The sequence below is a fragment of the Passer domesticus genome, chromosome 1 (genome assembly GCF_036417665.1).
Source record: "Passer domesticus isolate bPasDom1 chromosome 1, bPasDom1.hap1, whole genome shotgun sequence".
Classification (NCBI taxonomy): Eukaryota; Metazoa; Chordata; class Aves; order Passeriformes; family Passeridae; genus Passer; species Passer domesticus.
Window position 1 is genome coordinate 73,803,110 of NC_087474.1, and position 16,891 is coordinate 73,820,000.

Genomic DNA, 16,891 nt, shown 5'->3' on the forward strand with positions numbered 1-16,891 from the left:
GTTAGCGGTGTGGTGATTACCCTACATCATCCAAATTTTCCCAGACACACCCCAAGGAATGACTTGGGAATGGAGGGGACCAATCAGCAGGCTTTCAGTGAGGAAACCAGGCGTGCCGGGGAGATGTTCGGTACTGAAAGGACAGTTCACATCATTAGGAAGGGATAATTTCTGGTCACAGCCACACACCAGCCTGCTGAAGCTGTGCTCAGCTTTAAGCACCAGCCTGGTTACCCTACAAACCACAAGGGCCATTTTCAAGCTCCCCTCTGCTTCCCTTCTCCAAGAAGACTTCTGCTTGGAGCTGGATTGTGCTGGTCCCAAAGTACTTGTTAAAACCTGTCTCCAGCACAGCCAGCTCTGTCTCTCCTCCTCCATGCCTGCTCCAGCTGGTCCTGAGAGCCAAGAGGGGAGGCTGGCCCCATGGCCACCACCGCTGCAGCCTCCCTGCTCCTGGTCCCACCCACAGGCACCCTGCCCACCCTGGCTCACCACATGGACAGCAGTGTCCTTGTCCCTGACCACTGCAAGAAGCCAAAATTGCTCAGATCATACAAATCCAGCAAAAGGGAACAGAGACAACTGAATTTATACAGAAAGGGAACAGAATGGTGAAATCTTTAATCAATCTTCCAAAACAGAGTCCCAACCAAAATTGTTTTTCTTTCTCTCTCTTCAAGGAGGGCTGGGAGTTTTTAAAATATTTGCCCTAGCTGGTAATCAGCATAAAATCTGAAAAAAAAACCCTGAAATGCCATTTCTCTCCCTCTCCAAGAAAGATAATGCATTCTCTCCCAGGAAATAAAGAAAGGAGGCTGAAGTAATCTGGCATTCCTTTTTTTATTATCTCCAAGATACTCTTGGATAAGATATCAGCTCTTGAAAAAAATATCCTAGAATATTGACACTGTAAATTTAACTCATTGACTTTTACATAAAAAACCCTAGTTATTACAAGTAGCTGAGAAGGTTTTGTTCAGTAAATAAATAACAGAAAACAGATATGGCAGTGCAGATAGTTAAGTGTATTATTAATATACTATGAAGTGTTTTGAAAGATGAAGAAAAAATTTTATAGATCAATTCACATTCACCTCATCCCCCAAGTACAGTTCCTATTGCTTATTGCTATGGAACAGCAAGCTACTATGAATTATTAAAAAAAAAAATCCAACAAGTAAAATCTACACCAATTGAAAACCCAGCCCTCTTCCTCTCTTCTTCTAAGCTTAGCGGTGAAATTTTCTTTCTGTACTTGCAAGCTTAGGAAGATAATTAATGAGCTACTTCTTAAACACCTACGAAATGATGGCACTCTGCAATGTGAACATCACCCAAGTGTTTTTTCTCTGTTTTATTTAGAACTCACACTCAGTTTTGTGCTGTCTGATTGAAGATGAGGGGGCGGTGAGGAATGTGGGGGAGAAAGCCACAGCAAGCTGCTGCACACACCATCCTGATCCTGCATTTGGAAGTGAACAATTCAACCTGGAGAGAGCTTACTTCAACAACCATGTGCCAAGTGAACATCCAAGGATTTCAAGTCCTCAAAAAAAATTTTTTTGGCCTTTAATATAAAGATTTTACATTAGTCAACCCCATGCCACAACAGAGTAGAAAGAATTATATGCAACTTTATTAACTAATTTACAGTAAGATTTTTTTTGTTTTGTTGGAACAATGACTTCTGGAAAATTTGGTGGGTGGGAGAAGAGATTATCAGAATGTGACACTTGACTAAAACAATGAAAACAAAAACCCAGTAGAACATTCTGAAACTGCTTTTTGGTTTTGTTTTTATTAAGTTTGTTCAGACATTTTCTCAGTAGTACTAAATTTAATGACTCAAGAAACAGCCCCGAATTTCCTGAAGTATTCAGATTTTAAAGGGCATGTCCTCCCTACCCCTATGTATAATCTAATCTGTTTATTTCAGTTTTAAATGTTGTACTATTTACAGAAGTATTTTTCTTTTTTTTTCTCCAACAGCTCAGCTAAAATAAATTCCTGCTTGAAGTTTCCATGTTTCCTGGCAGGGAAAGGCTAACTGAGACAAAAATTGTGCATGGTTAATAGGAAGAAAAGTAACATTGGAAACTTCACTTGCAGAGGAAGGAGGACAGAGAATAAGGCCAACTGGATGACCTCTCTTGCTCTCTGATTTCTCTTCTCTGAGGAGGTTCACAGCGACTAGTAGAGCACTGAGTCTCCTGGGCCTGAGCGCCTGGAGTTGTGTTGAGGGAAAAGGCTTGGCCATCTTCTCACTAAAGCTTACATATTGAACATTTCAACCAAGCTGAGAAATCATAGTGATGGCCTGCCAAGGAACAAATGTTGCTTCCCCAAGACTTGCTCTTCTCTACTTATAATCTTCTCCAAATTCACTTTGTTCGTTATTACAAATCATCACACAGAACTGCTGGAATGACTGGATTTTGTAGCACAGAAGAAACAGGAGAAAGGCTGGGCTCTGTGCTCACTCAAGTTTTCTCCCTCCTCAGCCAAGAATCACATCAGCAAGACCAAGTTCCTCCCACCTACTGCCACCAGATTCACCTGGTGCAGATATTGAGGGCTCTGAGTTGTGGGCATCCAGCACATGCACGGATCTGTTATTGCCCATGTGAACTACAGTAGGTCAAAGGCTCCGACTTGAGGGAGACCTCATTTTCCTCTCTTTCTTTATGGTTCTGAAAAATAGAAATAGTTTGCTCCCTGTGGAAACTGATGTGAGAAGGAAAGGACATAGGAGAACAAAGGCAACATAAAAGATAGCACAGGGAAAAAAATAAGAAAAATATTATTAAGTACAATTCAAGGCATAAAAAAAGTGGCTACACTATAGAAATTATTCACTGAAATGGTTTGCTTCTTTTGTTTCCTTTTTTTCTGAGAAAATGATAGATTAGTTCATATTTTGAGGAATCTACTTAGGAGAAATCACAGCAAGTAGGAAAATACTAAACACATGATTCCCCATTTCTTTTTCCTTTTTAACAAAACACTGGACAATACTTTATTAGTGACTAAATTTAATTAAAATAAATACTCTTACAGCAGATGATCTGATGCTTTTGTATCTTTGGCAGTCTTTCTGTACAGCTTCTTATTTTCTGTAGCTACAATTCATAAGTACAAACCGAATAATCTTGGGTTAATCCTGAGACAAGACTAACTAATTTCTTATAGATTGTCAAGTATTTGGCTTTTGGTTTCATGCTGTAGAATAAATTTTAAGCACAGAATACTTTCAGAGAAAGAAATAAAAGAATATATCAGCCAACCACATCCAAAAGTCAACACACCTCACACCCTTTCCATTCATATCAAGTTTATGGTTTAGGTGTTTAAATGCTTCAGTTTTCATTTAACCATTTTAGAAATTACTTCCAACCATATTAAACTGAGAACAGTTTCATTTTTAAAAACTTCCAGAAATTATGCTTTATTCAAACTGAATACTCAACCACTGTTCACTAAAAACTCAAGCCAGGATTCAGTAACAGAATCCAACCTTAATTACCAATTATCAACTACACAAAATTTTCACAATTCTAGTAAATGATCTTTAAGATTTTGGTGGCTCTAACTTCATTACCTCACATGTTACAGTAAACAGAAGATTTGGAAATTATCACTCTAAATTTAGCACAAAAGAAGGGACAAACCCAGTGGCATTTGTTAAATACCCCTTGAAAAATTAGGATTTAAATACGGAAAACCAGACAGTTTTTAAATTATTACCAGGATATAGCTCAGAGCATGCAAATAGTTTAATTTCCTGGCTGAATTCCCAGCTGAACCACAGGCTGTAATATGGTACCTTGCGAGTCACCTCCTTACAGGACAGCTGGAGGAATGCAACCCAACCAGCACATTAGCAGCCTAAATTTTGGACTATGGGAAAGTGTTTGTATCTGGAATGCTGTGTTACAACAAGAAGGCTAAGGTAAAAAGCCACAGTCAAAGCACTGAAATACATAAAGAAAGAAAGAGGTCAAATCCCTGTACCTTTTTAAACTACTCATAACATTAAATTTATGACCTTTTGGTCTGTGGCACTCAAGAAGTGACCTGCGGGTCTTGATGACTCTCTGAAAATAACCACATAGTATATAAAGTTCATTCCTGGGCACTTTGTTGGTTTATTTTTTTAATTCTTTGTGGGAAGGGTCAGTCTTCGCAGATAAAATATTAGGCTGCTTCAGGAAAAATACAGACAATACAACTATATCAGAAATAAAAAAAGTTCAAAGAGCAATATAAATACTTATGAGCCTGCAGATGATTCCCAGTGAGAAAAGTCTGAAAGTTTACAGCAGTTTAATTTACAGAGAGATGAGGAATATTTGAATAAGGGTATATTAAACAATAAATGGTACAGGGAAGGTCAAACTGACCATTAGTGGAATAGAAGACCAAACTGAAGCTTTGTAACTCTTACTTCTTGTGTCAAGTTGTAGGTCTTATGAGTTGAACTTCTCACCAATTTTGTGCCACCAATTCATCCCAGCACCCATTTCCTCCCTGCTTTCAGGCAGATATTTAAAATGCATGTGTTTGGGATTTAGCTTTCCCACTGCAGATTAATTCATTGACCAATTCTGTTTAAGAAACACCTTAAAAGACTATGAGATATGAGCTCCTGGGCTTTTGTCCTGGAATACTGAAGCTGTGTATTGGGGAATCTCAGCACTTTCCTTACTAAGAAGACGACACCCTAGGTGAGGGCAAACAGATAACACCCTCAATAAAGATCCAATGTGACTTTCAGAACACCACCCAGCTACTAACCGCACTGCCTAAAGATTAAAAAATCCACAAAATAAAATACCATGGTCCACAGCTGGTTCTTGCAAAATTGCCCAGTGAACTCCTTGTTAGTCTCCCTCAGAAACACTTTACAGGAGCCACTTTGAGACAGGATCCTGACGAATCACTCTGCATTTGTTTTAAAGAACTGAGGAAAGAGTTAAAAATAATTCTGGTTGCTTTAGAAACTGACATCCTTTGTTTTACTTGAGATGAAATACCATTACATGCATGCAATACCCTTTAAACTTGCCACTGTTCCAACAATAACTAAAGCTATTCTAAGAAACTACCACCCAAAAGGAGATCACCACAGAACTACAGTAAGTTTGCTGCTGCAAAGCTGGATTATACTTGCAACATTACCAAAAATGCTCAGCCAAGCCTAGCTGGGAGTGACCTCAGTGTAACAACCAAAACACGACAGTGACTGCTGCTCGCCAGCTCCATCACAACCACAGTGATCAAACAGCAAGAGGAGCATTTCTATTTTCAACAGCAGCTTGCAGCTAAAGGTATTTTCAGCAAACTTGGTACTCAACCCAAATAACTAAGATGACATTTTTACACAAGAAAATTAAAATACTGCTAAATTTAATGATTAAGATAAACCCATGAAGTTTTACTGTGCATTCTTATGGTTGCATCTCATCCAAATTGCAAACTTGTAGACTGATTAATTCACATTCTCTTGTTTGCTGATACAAATACTTCAGCTGATCACTGACACTTCAGAATTTCTTTTAAACAATACAAACTTTTAAACTTGTAAGCTGTTTCAAGCTGGCACCACTCTATTTCAAACCATTTCAACTGATACAATTCAAGCATGGAAAGGAATTTTTGTTTTGCAATATTTTAGCTTTCACAAACCCATTCCCAGGCCCATCCATGCTGAGTCATCTCCCACGCTCTCCCCTCCACCTGACAGCCACCCATGGCCCACAAGAACACAAACCTCCTGTTTTGACATCTGTCCTTCACAAAATGAACCTCAAAGGACCACTTTGAATCAACCCACCGAAAATGTTTAAAACAATGTTTTGAAACATACTGATGTTCCAGTAATAGCTATGCTTATACAGTTTACAATGCTGCATGTGACAACATATATGACATGACTTCTAAGTCTTGATCTGTCTTAACATTTTAGAGATTGTTCTGACTAAAATGAAAAACATTGATAGGCAAAACGAAGCTCAATATTTTGCAAACTAAGCTGCCACGTCTCCCTCTACATATGCCTATGAATGTACACATTTTTAAGAATGCATAATTAGCTGTAAGAAAATAGTTCTCAGAAACCAGAAAGCTAAAGTATTTATATCAAAAACTGAATCTTTCTCACTCTATCTGCACAAATAAACCCACTGAAGCTGCCAGCTTTGTCAAAGTGAGCAAGATTAGGTTCTAAACATAAATCAATTTAAGCAGTCAGAAACCTACAAGAAGTACTAAAATTGCTTTCAAATTCCTTGCAGATTTGTACGAAATAAAAGTCATTGACATGTGACTGGAAACAAAATTTCCAGTCTCTGGAAACAAAGTATTTTCTAAGACAGCACTTCTATTAGGGACATTTAAAAACTGATTACAATGCTGGTATTTCTAGATAGCATTGCAAGGGTGGTTTATGGATGGGGAGTGGGGAGGTAGTGGTGGTGAAAGGGGATACTGATCTTACAACTGCAATACTTAAAATCCCAAGTATCCATTCACACTGCTCAGTCAGATTTGCGTTGTTCTGATTTGGTTTAATTTTCTGGGGGTTGGGTTTGGGGTTTTTTTTGTTTGGGGTCTTTTCCTGGTTGCTCTTTTTTGCTTCCAAATTTTGCTATGTATTTATAGCCATAGAAGTCAGTAAAGTGACTTGATTTTGTGAGAGGCACTACAATCAGACACATCTAAGATAAAAATAAAACTCATTATCTTTAAGGTTGCTCTCAAAAGTCAGCTATCACACTGGCATCACAAGAAATTAATTCATCAGTATATTTTTGACAAGCACAGTTTTTTCCTCTGAAAGGTCATTTTTCTAAATTAAGCTAAGTATTAAATATCTTTGCTGCTCTGTCACACATCTCAAACTTAACTCCTGAAATGTTTTCACAGTAAAATCCAATTACATTTGAAATAAACATATGAAATAAAGTTTCACATGCATTTAAATTTGACATTTGTACCATAAGCAATGTAAGCAAACACTAAGGCCTGTTTGTACGTTTTATAAACTACATTAATGGAAAATGTGCTTACTTGGTAAATACAGTATAGTCCAGTTTTGCCCAGAAAGCCTCCTTGTTTTAGAACTCCCCTAAACACACACTGTTAAGCATGAGAGGCAGATCTGGAAATCACTGCTGTTCATATCACAGTCTGCTAGTGATGGATTAGGACCATATTAACTGAGCATGTGCCAGAATCATAAAGTAGTTTGGGTTGGAAGGGACCTTCAGAGGTCATCTAATGCAATCCCCTGCAATAAGCAGGGACATCTTAACGAGATCAGCTTGCTCAGAGCCCCATCCAACCTGGCCTTGACTGTTTCCAGAGATGGGGCGCCCAACGCCTCTCTGTATCCTGTTCCAATGTCTCACCACCCTCACAGTAGAGAATTTCTTCTAAATCCACTCTCTTTCGGTCTAAAGTCATTACTCCTTGGTCTATCACTAATGTTCTTGTATAAAGTCCCTCCCCATCTGTGTGGGCTTTCCTTACTGAACCAGGGAACCCAGACCCATACCCTGCACCCCGTGCCCTGCTGCATGCCACCTCTACATCCTCCCATATCTTTCCCCTCTCTCATCAAACAGCACTGGAATGGAATCCACCAGAGCTGCTGCCCAGGACTTTGCTTCTGACTCCTATCCTGCTTCCAGAAGGTGCTCTTTCAACCAGCAGGGACGAAGCAGGGATGAACTATGGAAAATACCCACCTCTCCCCTTCCGCGTTAGGAAAGGAAACCTACCCGCAACACCGACAAGAAAAAGCAGCTCCGCAGGATAAAAAACGGGAATCCTCTGGTGCCAAGCACACATGCCAAAGACAACTTCACTTTGTGAATAAATACAGCACAAAGAACAAAGGTTCTCCTCCCCTTTTGCACCTACTGGAGGTTCCTCTGCGATGAGTGGATTTTCTGCAGCGCCTGCCTTCCTGGCAGGCGAGGGTTACAGGAGTGTCTTCACTTATGTAAGTGCGTTTCTTGAGTACACAATTACCCAACACACCCAAGGCACTCCAAGGTTTTTAAAAAAAAAAAAAAAAAAAAAGAAAATCAGTTCCTTTCCAGCTGGAACATTTTTCGCTTTTTTCAAACCTAGGTCTGCAAGTAAAGCTATAGAAGCGCTCTGAATGAGGTGCACAGAGACCCTCACTATCCCAGCAAAAGAGACATTAATTTCTTGGCAGCATAACTCTCTCCCTATGTACTGAAACGTAGGCTGAGCTCCAGACTTGCAAGAGACCTCGACATTCACAAGAACCTCCTCCATTTTCACCTGTGCACCTATTTTCCTCCTACAGAAGGTCATAAAGTATCTGCTGAACATTCCTTCCAAAGCCACAGAAGACACCTACGCCAGCAAGCCCCACCAACAGGAACAAACACCCCTTCTGCCATCTCACAGCATAAAATACTTGACTCTGTTCTTCCTAAATTAAACTTCAACTCATTTAGAAAGAGAAAGAGTAGGATATGAACAAACAAGGGAGTATTTGCCCAGGAAAAGGCAATGGGGACTTCTGTGGGGAGATACTTGCAACTGTTCAGCTGCAATAACATGCAGAAAAATCTAACTCTGCATTTGAAAGGCCATCAGTGAAATCAAATACAGACCTGTCAGGCAGTACTGCATAGACCACAAAAGCCTTATTACCAGGATTCATACCTACCACAGTTTCCTTAAAATACCTTCTGCCTCCTGAACAAGTCTTCAGCTAAAGGCCATTCAAAAACCATGGAAAGCTTCCTTTTGGGCACAGATTCAGGAAAAGACACAGCAGGAACATTCTGTGTAGGTACCAGTCACATCCATCATCACTAGGTCTGTGCCAGGCAGAGTGCGACAGAAATCTCTGATCACATGGTGGTAGAAATAGGCCTTTTTTACTGACAACCTGAATAGCTGAAAGCATGAAGGAATCCAAATCATTCCAGTGCTGATGTAAGATTTTAATCACACATGTGGGTTTTTAATCACACAGGTCTGAAGGAGACATGGGGAAATCACTGGTGTTCATATCACAGTCCGCTAGTACAGGATTAGGACCATATTTACTGAGCAGTGTGTGCCCTGCACATATAAAAGGGAAAAAAATACTTAGTTCCTTTCTCCCAAAAAGTTGAACTTATCCAAACTCTTAAAAAATACTGTTTCTATTTCACAAGCATTGCAGATTCCCAAAACCTGTATCTCTGTTCAATCCTACACATCCTGACAAAATCACTGTGTCTGTTCAGGTGATGTTCATTCTTTCCCCAGATACTATTTTTGGTCATTTTATCCAAAGCAAAATGGTGGAACTCCACAACTGTACTGGGCTTGGAGGTACTGTAGAATTTGCTTGCTTTGTTGCTATGTTATACCTGATGACAGCTCAGAGGTCTGGAACAATACATTAGGAAGATGTGAAACATACTCATCCTGCAGCCTGCTCCTTGCCATGCTCCCACAGTGACCCGGGGCTTTGGGAGAGCACATCAGTAAGGCAAATGCTCCAGGTGGCCCTCAGGGCTTGTGGTGATGCCTGGGCAGGTGCACATCACCACCAGAACTGCTGCAGAGATGGAAGCAGAAATGAGCATTCTCATATCTGACCACCACCTCGGCTACAGGAGGGTCAGAAACATTCTCCCAGACCCCCAAGATACTGACGGAGCCGTGAACGCATCAAGTTGAAAGGATGTTGACAAATATTTGTCCTTGTCATTATTTGAAGTAGAAGAAAAAGGTTAAGTTGTCTGAGAGAAATTAAATGTTTTAATAGAGATGAGGACAAATATGAAGTTGTCAGGATGCAAAAAGGCAACCTCCATAAAACTGCTCATGTTTTAATCTATACAACCAATAAAGACACAGTAAAAATAACCATGCTACACTCTGCTTGAGTGCTGTTGACATAAGATCTATGGGAGAGAAAATAAAAAGTAAATAACCAATCAGTCTGCTGTTTCACTGCTGATTGCTGAAGATACACAGCAGGAAATGATACCTTCTGTCTCATACAGATCAACGAGACTTAGAGCAAACCAAAATTTTATTTGTAATATTTCATTTCTAGCTCAGATTTGAGATGGTTTGCCATGTTAATTTACAAATTTTTGCTTTATATCAGATTTAATCAATATTTAAGAAGTAAAATTTTAAAACAAACAATGCAACAGTAGAGCTTCCTCAAGGCATAATGCCAAGTAAAACCTGAAGGCTGCCCTAAACCACACTAGCAAACACATTTTGGGAATACCTTGTACAGGCCAACAAGAAACTCTGTGCTGTATTATCAAAGGGGCTTTAAGTATTATACTGCAAATCCTGCGTAACAAGAAGCAGATCAAACATATCAATCCATACGCTCTCATCTGAAATTCCCCCTATAAAAACTAGGTTTTAATAAAACAGGTTGACAATAAATGTCAACTGGAGACTAAAATGCATTATATGGCACATTATCCTCACATTTATCCCCCAAACAAGTAATGCATATCCATAAAATCAGAGCAAAATAAATTGAAACACATCATTGTTGGGAAACACACTGTTAAGGCACATGGAGACTTCCTAAATCCAGAGTCAATACTGGGACTCTTAATAAGATATTCCAGCATTTTGAAATCCTGAATTCAATTTTCTTTAACGATGTACTGGCCATTTCTCCTGTTCCAATATTACCAAAGGACATATCGTTTGGCTATAGTATATGGTGGCTGACACCTATCTTTCCCTAAAACGGTACGCTGCCATGGAGATGACAAAATTATGCTGCCAGAGGGAATCTGACAAAAAAAAAAAATCTGACAAAAAAAATTCACTACCAAAATCTAAGGTATTTGTGGAAAGGATGAGCTTCAGCAAGTTTTACACTTGCTGAATATTTTCTGGAATGAACAGTTTCATCTTTCCTAAAAAAAACACAACAAAAAACCTCAAAAAACATTTGTCCAAAGCTTTCTTTCAAGTCTTAATAATTTAAACTAGAAGCCATTCAGACTTGAAAAGTTAAATTCAGTAAAAAGTCTGTAAAATTTATAACAATGAATCCCTCATTTAATGCAGAAAATTTCAGAAAAACTGAAAAACTATAGAAATATGACAAGTTTTGAGTTTTCAAACATTTTAGTTTTGTTGCTTTTCTCCCATTAAATACAAGTTATAAAGGAAAACAAGGTCACTCGTCTAAAAATAATGTCAGCGTTGTCCTATGAAATCTAATTTCAATGAGCTTTAATTGTAGATGTTTGAGTACAGTACAAATCTACTCTGAAGGTCATCTGACGATGAATGGCATGGCACACACTTACTAGGAGTGGATTTAACATCTATTGTTTATTCCAATCTGTGAGCAAATTTACTACTGTTCAGGGAGCTCCTTCTGAAAATACACCTGTTTTAAGCAATTTCAGTAGGGATATGTTTTGCTTTTTCACTAACAACATTGTAGCCATTGTAAAGCTTATGGGTATCAAAATGCAGGGCTATTTCTTTGCCATACACCCACCCATCCCTTGCAGGCACACACAGGTGACTATCTCACACGGAATGAATTAGAATTAGATGAAGCTGAAATGCCTCCCCCAACCCCATACTCCCGTCTCAGGTGAGCATTTGACTCTTCACCAAAATTCAGAGAGTGCTCAGGCTGACTATAAAGTTCCCAAGGATTTTAAGAGAAGCAGAAATTGGTCTTTCAGTTTCATTAGGAAACCAAAACTTCCTGGCACAAGCCCACAACATCCACCTATCTGTGGGAACTCCCTTGTTATTACTTCCATTCCCCTGTGGCAAGAGACTGCAAACCAGCCAAATCTCACACAAAGGTTCACTTCTCCATCGCACCTGTGGAATCCCCAGGGTGTAGATGAAAGTCAGGACTGACTGCCTTGGAAAATATCCAGAAAGGAGCAGTAAAAACAGCAGGCAGCAAGTCACCTACCAGAAACTCAAAATTCCCTCTTTTGAGGCAAAAGGGCAAAGGGAAGGGGACTCTTGTTTTTGACCACATAGCTCAGTGATGGGAAGGCAGAAGAGAATATGTGGGATGATGATGGAGAGGTGATGGAATTTCTTAGTGAGAGGAAGTCTGGTCTCTGGGCTTAGGAACTTGTCATGGGATATGTGAGTTTGGTACCAATGTCCAACACAACCTTCCTGTGTACTTTATAGTTTTAGTCCATAAAACAAGATTTCCACGCTCCAAGAATTTATTGGAAAGATAAATATATTCCTAAGGAACATAGTGGCTGCACACATGAAGACTTACAGAGATATTTGGATACTTTATTGCCAACTACTTACCTAACTCCAGAGTTAACCCCTTGCCTGCCCTCCTGAGCCTATATTCCCATTTACCAGTGCCCTTTCCAATGATACACAAAAATTTAAGGGCAGCTTTTTTCATTATTTTATAAAATCATGGAATGTTTTGGGTTGGATGGGACCTTAAAGAGCATCTAGTTCCCACGCCTCTGCAATGGGCAGGGACACCTTCCACTGGAGCAGGCTTCTCAAAGCCTCATCCAACCTGGCCTTGAACACTTCCAGAGATGGAGCATCCACAGCTTCTCCAGGCAACCTGTGCCAGTGTCTCATGAGGTATTATTATTGCATCCAAGAGTGGCCACAAACTCCTCCTGCCCTTACACATTCTGTCAGGTAATACTAACTAGTGAGACCAGAGACTTCCAAAACAGCTAATGAATCAAAGTGCCAAACCACAGCTCTCTTAAACCAGCCTGGCTTTCAGCAGGGGGCTTGCTGAAAATCAGACCTTATCAGATTGTCTCAAAGTGGGCCCACACAAAGCTACTGCTAAAACCCTTCTGCAAAACCACAACTGTTTTGTATGTGTTTCCTAAATACAGTGTAACCAATTATTGTACAAGCAATGCAAAAATGGGGTATTTAGAAAGTACCCTTTTCTTCCAACTTGCAGTAATTAATTTCAAAATCAACAATCTTCATAATACAGTTGAGAATTTTCAAGAGGCCTCTGTGATGGGTTTTAACTAATTCATTTTCCCATAGAAACTGGTAATCTCCTGCCAATTAAAACACCATTCAGCTAACTCAATTCTCAGGTGTTCCCAACAACCACACTCATAACTCCTAGGTGAGGTAACAACGCATTTCAATCTGTTAGAAAATGATCTTTAAAGATAAAACTTATTATTAAGTCATAAAGCCCTGATATTTATCTTGCAATGATGATAAAGACATATAATAAGGCATGGATGTTCAACCAGAATGAATACTGCGTTCAGTAGGAAGTGGTTAACAACCATATACTTTAAAATATATAAAACCCAAACAAGTAAAGACTGAAACAGTATGGTAAACCTGTAGAGGGTCTCAAATGGACACTCAGACCACACCAAAAGAAACCCACGTGGTTCTCTAAAGACAGCTCTGCCTCCCACCTGACATCCCCTCTGGCTGAGCTATCTTCATTAAGATTCAAAAGCCTTATCCCTGCTTCTCACTCTCGCTGTACTACCCACCTCCTGGATGAAAGACAACTTGTGAATGTTTAGGATCACTTTTGGTAAAATATACTAGAAAAATGTGCACCATCAGATTTAATACCACAAAAAAAAAACTTGCAAATATGGGAAGATTTATGCTTCGTGTTCTTCTGAAATCTCCCACTAAATAAATTCCATGGTTGAGCTCTAGGCACCTCGTAAATGTCTTTTCACAACATAAGCAGGCCTGGATGAAGCAACATTAACAGCTGATCCTCCAGTATGTGCTGTGTCCTGTCATCTATCATCTCCAGGGCCATCAGCACTGCTGGGGTTGTAATCAAATTACAGTCCATAACAGACAAACGAGCAAAAATTCTTCTTAATTTAAAATGCCATTAATTCCATTAAAACTATATTGACTTTAGTAAGGGTCTGCCATTTTTAAACAGTGCAAAAACATGTAATTCCCTGTGACAAGCATATATATACCAAAATTAAGACACAGAGATAGACTAGTTCCGTATCAGGGAAGCAAAAATATCTGAAAGACTTACCTACACAACATCAATTAACACAAGTCATAAATCCAGGGAATTTCAGAAAGGCTTCAGAAGTGAAACAGATGACATGGCATGTTTCCCTTCCTTCAAGGAGGAATTACTTACTGAAACCCTACACTGCCAAAGGTAGCAGTGAAAGTAGCAGCAATTAATGCTCTCAGCTGCATTTTCCCAGCCTATCAAAAAGAATTTTATGGCCAGGCTTCATCCATCTTAATTTGTTTATAATTTTGCCAAGGTAACTGTGATTAACTTATCGAGTTTCAGGCTGCACTACTTTGGGGTCAGGGGAGATGGAAGGAAAAGAAAGGCTAATGCCAAGTCGTGTTTCCCTCAGACACCTAAATAAATAACTTGCTGGTGATGCAGAATAACACTACATTTAAAATAAAGAGGAGCCAAATCCTATAGCTGAAAGAACCAAAATAAAGTTACTTTATCTCTTGGAAAGTAGCAGTCAGTATGAGCAGTCATATGCAAAATCAGCTGAATTATACATAAAACCCCTTCACGTACTCTTTTACTTCTAGAAATGCAGCAGAAGCAGTATTTCCAGTTCCTGAAAAGTCAAGGTGTAAGCTAGTTTGGGGGCAACCGAAGATGTCTAAATGCACGCAAAGTTCTTGTATCCAAACACTTCCAGTTCTCTGAGCAAACAACAATTGCTCATGCTCAGAGAGCACAGAGCCAATTTTGCAGGCTGCTTCAACAGGTACCAGGCCTGATTTGCTAAATAAACACTCCAGCAACAAAACTATCTAGCAAATTCCCCATGGGAAGTTTCAAAACCAGAAGGCACCAGAAAGGGCTGCAGGCATATCTTCCACCCTCCAGGCACCCCTGCTTCCCAGGCAGGGAGCTCAGAAACTGATTCTCAGCTCCCTCCTGCACCACCTGGAGTGAGCTGAACTGCTGCATAAGCCTGCTGCAATAAACCCCAGCGTCTGGCTCTCTGTGCTGCCCCTGTGCTCCCACAGCTCAGTACATCTCTAAGATTTGGCTTTTTGTAATGACAGCTCTGACTTCTGCTTTTTTAAGAACATCAGCATGCGTGCACACAGGTTAACAGCCAGGCTTTGCTAACTAAAGCAATGATGCTCTACTCAAATGTCCTCATACAAGCAATGCTCAGCTTCTGGAAAACTGGTTTGGTTGAGATTTTGTTGGTTTCCAAGTATAACTGGGAGGTAAAGACCTTGTTAAGAGTTGTAAAACCCATTGGTAAAGCTACACTACAGCTTTGCCTATTTATACAGCAGTGTCCTCACTTCAGTGGTTCAGAGTTCTTGTAGTCCATTTCTGTTTTTTTCACAGAAATAATATCTGCAAAAGTGAAATGCCTTTTCCTCCATAATGGCCTTGAAGCTAATAACTATTTTAGAGCAATTCCAGTACAGTCGGAAGCTGTTATTGGCTGTTTATGTAACAGTGAATTAACCCCCACTGACACCTTTCAGGAATTCAGAACCACAGCGCACAAAATGTACTTTGCGAGAGCTTGTTAATATATGGTAAGTGCAAAAGCCGTCTCAATTCAGAAGACTGGCTTTCAAAGCAAACATGCTTAACCTGCAGTTTCAGTCATGGAAGAAATTACTCAATTAATTGCAGGCAACAAAAACAACAGGGTTATAACTAATGTACAGTATATGCTCTGTGGGTGTAACGCAAGCTCATTTCCCAGTAGTATTCTCTCTTGCATTTCTTACCCCACTGCTGGAAAACTGTTTAAGAATGTTAAATTCACTTAAGACGTTTTCCCCACACACATCTATTTTCTGGCAATGAATATTATTATTAACACAGGTAGGGGCTGCACTCTTAAGAAACATGTTTACAACATAGTAAATTTGGAGACCAGTATTTTCATACTTAATTCTAGACCAGACATCATCTTTTCTAAATTTAAAATTGAACATGGGAATTTATAAAGTTTTTGCCTGCTCTAATGACATCCTTGCAGCGACAAAGAGACCACGGCAAAAGGGGTCAATAAATCCTCACCTGCTTCTAGGAATTCTAGCAGGCAAAGAGTAGTGAGAAGATCAAAAGCACAAGAGTTGACTGCTCCCACTCCGACACTGAGGAAGAGACTGTGTAAAATACTAATAATGATTAAAGATAACGGAAAGGAAACTTACCCAAGCAGACACTGATGCCTTCTCCCGTCATTCCTTCCATTCATGTAAAAGACATCTGTCAATGATATGATCTAGGCTCGGTATCAGCATAGGGCTGGTACTTGGACTCGCTGCTTAAAGATTCTCAGGGTGTGTTTTATGTGCACATCTTACGATTAAAACGCTGACAACTAAATGCGATAATAAAATATGCAGATGAAGATTAAAAGAATCCCCTTCCAGCACCTGCCAGGCAGTTCTCAGCAGGCACTAGGAATGTTCATAAAGAGGGATGCCTCCCGTTTCCATCGGGGCCAATTGCTCAAACCCACCTCCCTCAAGCCCTGCAGCATTTTTCTCATCCTGGCCCCCATGCGAACGCATCTAATCCTCTTACCCCGAGAGCCACCCCCGCTCCCTCCCTCCCAGCTTTATTTTATTTAAAACGATGCCCGCAACAGCCCGGAGCTGCCCGCCGGGTCACCCCCCCGGGACACCTGGGCGACCCTGCCACATCACGTTAGGCGCCGCGGAGTGACGGGTTAAGACGTAATCTGTCCCTCTCCCCCGGCTTACGGATCCCAGGAATCCTCCCCCGCTATCTCGCCATGGCAACGGCACCACGGGCGGGGAGCGGGGCCGCCGCTTACGCAAGAGGCGCAAGGCGAGGCCGGGCCCGCGCAGGGCAGCGCCGGGCCTGGGGCTCCCGGCCGGG

General features: G+C 40.3%; 1 protein-coding gene across 10 annotated transcripts in view; it reads right to left on the reverse strand.

The window, feature by feature from the left end:
- Nucleotides 1-16,891, reverse strand: part of HIVEP1 (HIVEP zinc finger 1) — a 127,362-nt gene that overhangs the window by 69,831 nt on the left and 40,640 nt on the right. For 2 of the 10 annotated variants that reach the window (XM_064424583.1, XM_064424501.1), the window contains exons 1-2: nucleotides 16,674-16,766; nucleotides 16,198-16,367 (exon numbers count right to left, since the gene is read on the reverse strand). The exons of 5 other annotated variants lie outside the window; for them this stretch is intronic. In XM_064424583.1, the coding sequence (XP_064280653.1) occupies nucleotides 16,198-16,237 (40 nt within the window). In that variant the 5' untranslated portion in view covers nucleotides 16,238-16,367; nucleotides 16,674-16,766. 3 more of the 10 variants (XM_064424531.1, XM_064424511.1, XM_064424521.1) reach the window with 3 other exon arrangements.